Raw genomic sequence first — 11,637 nt, 5'->3', positions numbered from 1 at the left:
GGTTGACCCTGTGACAGTTATGCACTTTGTGGTGAAGACTGAGAAATCTATGGGTAAGTTGCGGTTTTCGACTGCCACTAAATCTAATGAAACACAGCAGAAAGGGTAAGTGCTTCCCCTACTCAGTTTCTGCATTACTTTCATTGGAGAAGACTGAAGCAAATGAAAAGTCATCACAATCAGTTTAATTAAGTGCACAGAATAGCAATCAGTCATGTCAATAAAAATAAAACAATTATTTTTACATCAAGTGTGCTTTATTTCCTCCACAGGTATTCTGTTAAATAAAGCACCATTTATATACTGCCAGGCCACAGCTAAAGAGGATTCTTTACAGAATCAAATTTCTTGTGGTTGTTCCGTATACAAGTAAACTTAATTTTGATAATAAGAACCACAGCGATTGGAGGCAATTTGCCTCTATTATAAGGTACAAAACTGGCACAGAGGACACCATATTATACACAGTAAAAATGCTGTAAGTTTAAATTACATTGTACAGGGCTGGGGAACCCCGCTTCTCCCAGACAGCCATATTAAATGAAAGCCACTACAGTGAACTTTTTTTAATTACATAAAACACATCCATTATCTGATTGCCCTTTAGAAAGTATACTGAAGATGCAAGTTTTTTCATCTGGAATTCTGCCTGACCAAGAATTAAGCCTATAAATCTATCTTGCCATTCAAGCAGAGAGCACTGGACAAACTGAAGCACAAAAACAAATAAGCAAAACTTATACAAACAGCTTGGGTGGGTGGGTGGGTAGGAGACTTAAAAGTAGACATGCTACATCTAATGTCAAGAAGCAGCTTGGTTTCCTTTGCCAGATATCCTTGTGACCACATGGATTGTAGATTCAATGGTCCTACACAGAGTATCTAAAATGTCATGTTGCTGCATGTGACTAAAGAGTCCTCTGGAATGGCCACAACTGAGTGATAAAGTAGCTTCAGGGTCCTGGGAAGGCAAGCCTTGGCCATCACAGCTTCTCAAATCAGCTAAGTCAGACAGAACTGCAGAGATAGAAGTAGAAGGGAACTCAGATTCTTCCTCAGCCAGGGTGGAATCTTTGGAACAGTGGAGATCTTTAAGTTCTTTACAATCTTCAAATCTGCCATTGTTGGACTGTTCCTCTGTGTGCTGTGACCTAATGTTTGACATGTCTTCTGAAAACGAAGATGGAACTTCCATTCTGTATTCCTTCACAGAACTATTTTCAGGAGAAGGAAGATCTTGCTCAGTTCCTGGATCGATAATTGAGGAGTCTCTTGTCTCATTGTCTGATGTGCTAGTTGGGGTCAGGACCTCCCTGGTTTCTGTTTTCATGTCACTGATGCAGCTGTCTACAGTGTGCTCCTCGTCAATGCTAACACGCCTTCTCTTAACAGGAGTTGCCCCTTCATCGTCTGTGAAGAGAAATATCAAAATTGAAGATTCTCTGAGGGGGTCACTAAGATCACATTGGGGGGTGGTTGTGGGAAGATAAATTTTGTTCTTAGCACTGATATTTTAGACGGCTAAAATAAAACAGAACAGACGGCTATTATAAAGTCAGCTAAATGAGTGTATTATTCCCACCCCCAACCCTGAAGATGAATAGTCCATAAAGCTGACCTTTAGTTTTTCTTTCTTTGGCTTCTTGCTCTTGGAGTGAGTTTCTCTGGTGTAGACAAGTCCTACATTTGCTTAAAAGCTCTTGCAGAGTTGGGATCAGAGCTGGGTTTAATTGTTTGGGAGTGTGTACTGACAGGAGCAAAGCAAGTGCCCTCAGATCCTACAAAAACCCAGACAGGAACATTTCAAATCCTAAAGCCAACATTATTGACACAACTGTTTGCAGTTAAATGCAGATGTTTATTTTCCCAGGAATTCATCTTGGTTTCTCTGGCATTTTAGGAAAAATTGTTAAAACTAAATAAGCCAGTGTATACTACTGTATTTCATCAGTTCTAAGTCATTAATACCATTTTTTTAAATGCTCACATCAAGTAAACCATAGTATTTTTTGAGACTGAAAAAGGAAAAAAAAACAACAACAGGCAGACTTATGTTAGCAATTTTAAATCAGACCTCAAATAATGTATAAGAAATTTTGGTCTTATTAACACAAATAATTTCTCAAGCTAACTTGCGGATGTCAAAATAGTAAGACCTTCCTCACAGAGCTTTATAATCTGGCTTATCAGTATCTTGTTATTTGGGAAAGTTGCTGCTGAACATGTACCTCTCTGGCACACATTTCTGGGGTATTCCAGGCTATATAATATGGCTGTCAGGGAAACAAGGCAACTAATTCCCTAGTTTTAACTGCCTTTATAACCAATAGATCATTAGTCTGATTATGTTGGTTATTGAGGACCCAGGGCCAATAATACAATGTTTCAAAAAATGTAAATAAGCAGAAATACAAGTAATTTTTCTTAATGACATTACTGCCCCTAACATACCTAATGCCATTAGCTCCTATCTTCTTGAGGACATACAAAGTATATGCTACATATAGGAACACATTTAGAAGTCTTTTTCTTTTCTTTTCATCACATGTGACTTAGATTTGAACAGTAAATTGATGGCAGGATAGTAAAATCATGAAGGCCAAAATGTAGAACTAATTTAAGCTAAGTTTCGAAGTTTGGGCACAGTTCTTACCCCATTTAAGGAAGCACTTGCTTTGGAAATTTCAACTCGGTTGGTGAAATCAGATTGTAGATTCTGATACTGATTTATCAAGTTTGTAATTAGGGTGTTGATCAAGTTGGCACAGTTTGCTTCAGAAAACACTTGACTTTGAACCTGAAAAAGATGATTTACAAAAACATCAAAAGACCAACATAATGAAAACATAAATTAACTGCAAACAGTACACTTAAATTTCTGAAGTACTACATACCTTTAGAAGGAAATGTGTCATGAATGTGTAGACAATGTTGTTGTTTAGAAAAGTTCTTTCATCCATTAGGATACATTTAATGTATTCTGCAAAAACAGGATCTTCGCACAGAAGCTTGATGCAGTTTTTGGACATAGCAGACTAAGTGGGGAAAAGAAGCACTGATAGTTGAGCACTGAAGTGATGGAGGACTTAAATACTTAGGGTTGGACATCTGAATGGACTGGACATTTTAAATTCTAAAGCCACTTCCAACTCAATCTATTCAACTTTTGGTGACAGCAACTATTCTCCCCATGCACTACATCACTACTCATCTGGACTTTATAGGCAGGATTGAGGGGAGACACTGAATAGCAAAACTGAACAAAAAGGCTTTAAAAGAAACGCAGCCTTATTACCCAGCATGGAGAGTTAATAAGGACTAAAATAGAAGGCTAATAGGATGAGAATGTTTTCAGGGGACCAAATGATGCGTAATTAATGTAACCAAACCATGTGTAGAGAAAATACAAATTTTAAGGATACTGTATACTCTAAAATAGGCGAAACTGTTTATGGTCTCATTAGCAAATTAAGTTTTTGGCAAATACCCCACCCCCAATAAATTAAAAAGTAAATAGCAACCTCTTTTCCTATCTTACAGAATCAGTGGGTCCCAACATATGGAAATTGTACTAAAATTTAGTTTTCCTGTTGTCAAATGGTCATGGCTCTTAAACACAAGTAGTATGTCCTTAAACATATATACTGTACTCCCTAGATTTATATTTGTGCTTTAATCATGTATTACTAATTTATATGGAAAAAACTGAAAAATGGGGTAAATTTTAGATACCATATATAAATGTCTATTAAAGTGAGCAATTTTAAGTAAATTACTCAAGGTCATCCAAGAACTTAGAAGTAGAGTACAACCAGGGCCCAGGTCTTCAGATTCTTAGTGCTTGGGACATCTCTCTTGTCTATAAAAAGAACAATAGCAGCAGCAGAGGGGGAAAGCAGACCCAATTTACTGAATGGACTATTTAGCTTAAAAAAAAACAACAACCAACCATTATATAATGTATTACAATTTGTGAAAAGGATAGAAACAACCATTAGAGTATAGTGTGACACTGAGCAGAATATACAGAGCTTTCTACTACCTAGTAATACACCAGGCCTGACTTGAATTACTTCAGAAACTATCATGTGTGAAAAGATTTGTGCCCAGGGAAGGTTAACAAACTCATATCTTCCTCTGGCACAGGGCAGATGTAACTAGGCAGAAACAATACTTTTTTTTTTTCTTCTTCACATTTTAAAGGTTTGACTGGGGATTCTTGAGGCCAGATCTAAGTCCCTTCTCCCTCTGCAATTTAACAGGCATTATTTATATGCCCACTTTATTCTAAGGAGTTGGCTCTTAGATATTGAGGTATCCTGTTCTATTAGACTATTGATAAGAAAACAAATGCACGGACCCCTGACAAACGACAGACCAGGAATAGTTAAATGACAACAAAGAGGATGAAGAGGTGAGAGGCAGAAGGGACTGCTCCCTACTATCTTCCTGGTTTGGACTTTTCCCCTACAACTGCTGGTATTGACCTATGGATAAGAAATTCATTTATAAAGGCTGGGGATTTAGCTCAGTGGTTCTGGCGCCTGCCTCGCAAGAGCAAGGTCCAGAGTTTGATCCCTGGTACCAAAAAAAAAAAAAAAATTCATTTGTAAGCAACTTATTATCCTCTGTGATACAAATCTAAAGAAAAAAAAACCTCAAAGGGAAACTAGAAGCTGTTTAATAGCTAACATTTCCATAAACTAAAATATATCCAGTTTTCAACCCTTTGTTTCTAAAATTCTTTACCACTTGGTCAGATGAGATTAAAGACCAAATCATCTAAAATTCATTTGCTTTACCTGAGTCTGGCATAGCTCAGTCCAAAGTTTGGGGAACAGTGCAAGATGAAGTGGCAAGCCTTCATAGGCAACTAGGACACCTGATATTTGAAAAGAAATCACAATAGGTTATACATTATACTACTAAGGCACTAAATTGCAGGTACAACATTATAGCTATTTTTGGTTAAAACTGCGTATTTCCCATATGTTTAGAAATACATAAACTACTTATAGGTAAGAAATCATCCCAAAATTGTAATTTAAAATGCAGTACTTTAAATTTACTTATATCACATACCTCATTCCCAGAAAGATCTGGGGCAAATAAAACCAACTCTGAGTATGAACTTTATCTGGGAAAATTAAAATTACTGCAATTGGCTTCAAAGCTTTCTTGGATTTAGGTACCACTTTGTTTATCGGAGAATCTTAAGGAAATAACTATATTTCAGGGGCAGAAGGGGACAAACAGGAGAACTATATCTCCAAGCCAAGGAGAACTATCTTTTTGATATATTTAAGTCAACACTGCTCTGAGTCTACCAGTTTCTTGTCCCTAGGATCTTTTGGGTGGGCCATGGTCAGAGACTTCACTTGGAACTTCATCTTTTTTGAGGGGGTTGTGCTGGGGATCAAATCCAGGGCCTTGCATATGTTCTAGGTAAGTACTCTGCCACTGAGCTGCATCCCCAGCCCTGGAACCAGTGATTTTAATCTTTTCCTTTTGACTATTTCAGATGTCAAATATATTTCTATGGGATTTGTTTTTCCCACTGTTTTCCTCTCTACAGATGTTTCAATCCTACAGCCCTAAATAAATTTCCCATGCTTCACATCTCTCCACACCTCAGGAAAGTATTATCAAGGACGAGAAATATAATACAGGCCAGCCTCCTTCAGTTGGGCAAAAAACAGGAGTTGGCAAGCTTTTACAGAGGCTAACAGTAAGTATGTTAGGCTTTTTATCCATATGATGTATCTGCCGGAACTACTCAACTCTGTCAAGGTAGTGTGAAAGCACAGCAGACACTGAATGTCTGTGGCTGTCTTCAAATAATACTATGAACACTGAAATTTGAATCTCAGAATTTTTATGTGTCACAAAACACTATTCTGAATATGTTAGCTTTTCTTAACCATTTAAAAATTCAAGCTAAGTGTGGTGGTACATGCCTGTAATCCTGCTAGAGGCTGAGGCAGGAGGACCATAAGTTCAAGCCCAGTCTGGGCAATTTAGCAATTTGGTGAGACCCTGCCTTGAAATAAATTTTTTAAAGGGCTAGGGATATAGCACAATATGAAGGCCCTGGGTTCAATCCCCAGTAATGCCAAACAAAACAAAAACCTATACTCAATTAGCAAGTAGCGAGCTGCTGGTTGTACAAAAACAGGTGGCAGGTGGGTTATAGTTTGTCAACCTCTGGGTTAGACCAAGAATTTTGGGTCTAAAAAAGCAAACCATATCAAGTCACTAGACTTACAAGGAAACTTAGGATCCCTTTTGTGGGTAAACCTATTTATTTTTCTGTCCAGATTAGCCCTTTTGTAAAGACTCAAGGAAATTCTAATTTTTCCCCTTTCCTAACCTAATCTGTTTGAAGTTGGCAGCATTAATGCATAACATCACAATACACAAAAGCAAAGATGTACTATCAAACTAGTGGCCATAGAGAAGAGTTTCTATGATCCCATGTTTCTCTATCATAATTACCCATAAAATGGGGGATGGTGGTGGTGACAGACTATGGCCCTTGGGGCCAACTCTGACCCGAAGCCTGTTTCTGTATGGTCCCATGAGCTAAGAATAGTTTTTACTTTTTTTTTGTACCAGGGATAGTTTTTACTCTTTTTAAGGACCTGGGGGGGGGGGAGCCAAATAATATATGGTAGAGACTATATGTGGCCTGCAAAGTCTAAAATATTTAGACTGCCAATCCCTGAACCAGAGTCTCTTCTGACATTAAACCTCTTGTGGGAAAGACTGTACACTGTAAGTTTTCCTGGTCTTTTTCCCTAATTCTTTCCCAAAGTGAAACAAATTTTATTCTCCACAGCTACCAAAAAGACAGCACTACCGTAACAAACAAACAAACAAAAAATGGGGGCTTTTTTATGATCTGAAAACATTTACAAGTGGTATTCTTTTTTTTTTGGTACCAGGGATGGAACTCAGGTCCTTGCGCTTACGCAGCAGGCGGCAAAACCACTGAGCTAAATCCCCGGCCTTACAAGTGGTATTCTAATGCAAATATATTGTGCTAGGTATGTCAGATAATCACATTTAATTTTCTCATCAACTTTGGGAGATACTATTTTGTTCTCAATTGTTTCATTTTATTGAATGAGGAAATTAAGTATATAGTTATATATAAGATTGTATATAGAGATATAATCTGCTTAGCTTCAATCCCAAAGCCAGTACTGGTAAATGTTGTAGTTAAAATTCTACCCCCAGATTTATCTAATTCTAAAGCTCATAATCTACTAATCAGTGTTTACCCATCTTCATGTATCATTTTCATGATCTTCACATCTGCTCATCACCTGTACTACTGTTTACTTAATACTTTTCTTTAGATTCACTTTGGCTAATACCACATTTTAGGCAATACAACATCCAGAAAATTTGACATATTAGGTTGTAACACAGTAAGAATTACATATATTTACTAATAGGAGAATAGTTTTTCCTGGGCCAACTTATGCAGTACACTCTGGAAAACATTATGCCATCCATGGGGAGCTGATAACATCTCTTTCAAAGTCCTACCTATGCCCTCTCAAGTTGCTCCTCCTCTGGAACACAGGAGGAACTATTCCTTCAGGACCACAGGGCTGCAGTTTTTTCCAGCATCTTCACTGGGGATGCTAAGCCTCCTGGCTCTGTGACCCAAGTTAGAAGCCAGCGCTGTCCTAACTCCACATATTTCTCTACCACCTTTTGTGGTGTCTCACTTGATGGGCGCAAAACATAGGGAGATGCAATCAGTGAAATTCTCAGGTACATGTCTAGACTTTGCCTTTGTAAGCAGGATTGGCGGGTCTAAAGGACACTGGATATCTGTATTACTTCTCTTTCTGCATCCTGTAACTTATTTTCTTTTGGGGGGGCGGTGGGTACCGGATATTGAACTCAGGACCTCATGCTTGCCAGGCAGGTGCTGTGCTGCTGAGGTACATCCCGAGCCCTGACTTAAGGTATTTTCAGTAAGATACATATCCTGCCCATCTGCATTCAAGAAGGAAATAATTAAAAGCTGTTCCAAGTACAATCTTTCCTCACTAGCAACAACTCATACTGAAGAAGCATCTTTCAAACACTGCTGCTGTAGCTAAGATGATTTTATAGATTATTTTGTGCTTCCATGACTCCTGTGAGGATGAAATATTTCATATGTACATTTACTACTTAAGGTTTCTATCTGAATTGTTATGATTCTGTGTCCAATTTTCTACAGGAGTGTCTATTTTTCCAGCATTATCTAGAGGAAATGGTGTCTTTAGCTAATGAATGAAAGCTCATGACTAATGCTCTCATGTGAGACTGAATCATAAAGAGATCCTAAGCCTAAGAATACCACACATTTAATTTAATTCCTCTTTTTGTGACTTCATACCCAGTAAGCAACCTATAGTTGCTTATCTGGCTTCCTTGTAGTTTACAGGAAAAAATTAGCCAGGTGTGTTGGTGCACGTCTGTAATCCCAGCCCTCAGGAGGCTGAGGCAAGACGGTTGCTGCAAGTTTGATGCCAGCCTAGGCTACAAAGTGAGTTGAAGGCCACCCTCAACTATACAGAGAGACTTTGTCTTAAAAAAAAAAAATTCTGATGGTTCTTCTTAGTACAGAATATTCAGATACCTATGCCATTTCTTCCTCTGGCAACCAACTTTGGAATTATAAAGACCAGTATGTCTCTTAAATGTGATTACTGTGTGTCAGCCTAGCATAAATAGATTTGCTGTTGGTGCGTTGGAAAGTCAGCTTCTAACATGCACTGGATACCTAGACTGCTATGAAGTATACTTCACTACCTGAAGCCTTTTGGAAAACAGCTAACCAGACATTCCTCCAATCAATACCAAAGAGAAGTTATGGATCAGCTACTCCTATGTTGTCCCCCACATCCTTGTTCTATTTTTTAAATTCTTTTTCTGGGTACCAGGAATTGAAATTAGGACCTTTCACTTGCCAGGCAGGCACAGGCCACTGAGCTACATCCCTAGCCCCTTTGTCCTATTTTGTGAGACAGGGTCTTGCTTTGTAGTTCAGGCTGGCCTTGAACTTACAAAAATCCTCGTCTCAGCTTCCAGAGTGCTGGGATTATAGGCATGTGACATCGTACCCAGCTATGCTTACTTTCTTTTTTCTTTGGTACTGGGGATCAAACTCGGGATCTTGTGCTTTCGAGGCAGGCGGTGGAACCAATGAGCTAAATCCCTGGCCCCCAGCTATGCTTTCTATAATGAGAATTTTTCATCTCTTTCTTTCTGCTCTTTATAATAAATTTTTAATTCTATAAATTCTGAAGGTTTAGATTTTCTAGGTGTTATCATGATGTTACTTGCAAAAATTTGTGTAGTTTAATATATTAAGAAAATTCTCAAAAACAATGTAAAATGGGCCAGCATAGCACCTGCCTAGCAAGCATGACGTCCTGAGTTCAATCCCCAGTACCAAAAAAAACCCCAAAAGTAAAATACTTAAGGCAATAAAGAGATCCTTGTTTTGTCCCTAAAAATGAAAATTACTTATTTAAATGATGATGAATATAAGGATTTTATTTGAATATCACATCGTTCATGTTGCATGTGAACTGGTGACCTAAAAAATGGTATGCTTATAGCGTTTCTTATAGCACTAGTTTCCTATAGTCAAAAAACTTTTTTTCAAATTACAAGCCAATGTATGATCATTGTAAATAAATTAAACTTTCAAGTATTATTCTTTTTTGGGGATGCATGTATTAAGGGTGATCTCCCTATTCCCCCAGTTTATAAGAACATGGTTATATTGTGCATAGTTTCTCTTTAATTAGTTAAATTATTTATTGTGGTTCTGAGGATTGAACCCATATGATAGGGTCTTGTTTATCATAAAGCTACACCTTCAGCTCATTTACAATTTTCTTCCCTATAATTCAAGAAGATTTCTATCTTATTTGCTTTAAAATTCACAGGACATGTGGGTTGTTGCTAGTTTTTATTTCCTACAAAGTGAAAATGACAGCCTCTGTGTGTTGTACTCCCCCACATTTGTTTGAGACACAGTTGAGCTATGCAGTCTTAGTTCCCCAAATACTTTATGAGTACCACACCCACACTGCATTTCAGTCATTTGGTATTGTTATTTTAAGAGACAAATAAAAAATCACCATTGTCTGCTTTTTTTTGGGTCAGTACCGGGGCTCAAACTCGGGACCTTGTGCTTGTGAGGCAGGCTATGGAACCACTGAGCTAAATCCCCGGCCCTCTGCTTTCTTATTTTGTGGACAACTTCTCACATAGTTACCAAACATTTATTTGGTGTATATAGGTGAACTGCCCATTCATGTCATTTGTGGACTTTGACAGATTTTTTTCATCATCTTAACAAATCCTAAATTAGCCATTTACCTGATATTTTTGTTTTGTTTTTTTGTAGTAGTGGGAATTGAACCCAGGGCCTCACATGTGCTAGGCAAGCATTTTACCACTAAACTGTACCACAGCTCTCATTTATCTAGATTTACAAATACTTTCCCATTAGCTAGTCTGTTTTAATTCAATTTATGGCACTTTTAAAAAAAACACATAGTAGTTTCAGTTTTTAAGTAGTTAAATTTTTTAATTTCTTCTTTTACTGTTTCTAAGTTTTATGTCCTAGTCTTTCAAATCTCAAGATGTTAGCCATATGATCTCATGTTATTACTATTTCCAAGATTTTTTATTTAAATCTTAAATCCTCCTGGAATTTATTTTGGTCCAAGGAGTAAAGTAAGTATTAAAGACTTGATTTACCCCAAGGGAGCACCTGTTCTCTAACTTGATGTCATTTTTTTTTGGTACCGGGGATCGAACTTGGGTCCCTGCGCTTGCAAGGCAGGCGCGGGAACCACTGAGCTAAATCCCCGGTCCTTGATGTCATCTTTATTATCTCCCAAATCCTTATATATTTGTTGGGGCTATTTTTCCACTGTTCAGTGCCATATGGTTTTAATCACTATAGTTCACTTTTGTTAAGAAAGGGGAGAAAATATACATACAGTGGGACCTCAGTTCACGAACTCAATTCTTTCCACAATTCTGCTTGCAAACCAAGATGGACAAGAACCAAATTAAATTCATTGGGTGGGTTCAGTGTTGACCTTTTGGGGAAATTTGATTTGGTTCTCATCCAGTTTGGTTTGCAAACAGAACAGTGGAGAGAATTGAGTTCCTGAACCGAGGCACCACTGTATTTGTTAAAAGGAAATAAAAAGATGAATAAAAGTGGTAGGGGACAGGTCTGTGATATTTTGATATGTAAATTTATATTTTAAATTATGAACTGGGTATATGTATTAAACTTTAAAAAATGACTAGATTTTTAATAAGTATTTTATATATCAGCAGTATTAGTACTCATTCTTTTTCAGAAATTTTCTGACTAACCTCTTTTCTTTTAAAATATCAAAACACTGTGATTATGCATACATGGTGCTTTCTGATGGTAGTTAGCAGCTTTGCACACTCTCTCTAAATTCTCTCCCCACTTCTTTCTGTCTTTGGTATTCTTTTTTTTTTTTTTTTTGGTACAGGGGATCGAACTTGGGTCCTTGCGCTTGTGCAGCAGGCAGCAAAACCAGAGCTAAATCCCCAGCCCTGTCTCTGGTA

General features: G+C 37.6%; 1 protein-coding gene across 5 annotated transcripts in view; it reads right to left on the bottom strand.

Annotated features, from left to right (window-relative positions):
* Positions 1–163: 163 nt before the first annotated feature.
* Positions 164–11,637, bottom strand: part of Usp34 (ubiquitin specific peptidase 34) — a 269,176-nt gene continuing 257,702 nt past the window's right edge. For all 5 annotated transcript variants that reach the window (XM_087216017.1, XM_087216020.1, XM_004867234.4 and 2 more), the window contains 5 exons: positions 4,803–4,882; positions 2,895–3,035; positions 2,654–2,797; positions 1,619–1,778; positions 164–1,410 (listed from right to left, as the gene is read on the bottom strand). In XM_087216017.1, coding sequence (XP_087072143.1) covers positions 803–1,410; positions 1,619–1,778; positions 2,654–2,797; positions 2,895–3,035; positions 4,803–4,882 — 1,133 coding nt within the window. In that variant the 3' untranslated portion in view covers positions 164–802. The remainder of the gene's footprint in view (positions 1,411–1,618; positions 1,779–2,653; positions 2,798–2,894; positions 3,036–4,802; positions 4,883–11,637) is intronic.

Source organism: Heterocephalus glaber, unplaced genomic scaffold (assembly GCF_053883595.1).
Source record: "Heterocephalus glaber isolate CG9 unplaced genomic scaffold, H.glaber_assembly_v1.0 deba00001457, whole genome shotgun sequence".
Taxonomy (NCBI): Eukaryota; Metazoa; Chordata; class Mammalia; order Rodentia; family Bathyergidae; genus Heterocephalus; species Heterocephalus glaber.
The sequence above is the reverse complement of the archived record's forward strand: the minus strand, read 5'-3'. Positions and strand labels throughout refer to the sequence as shown.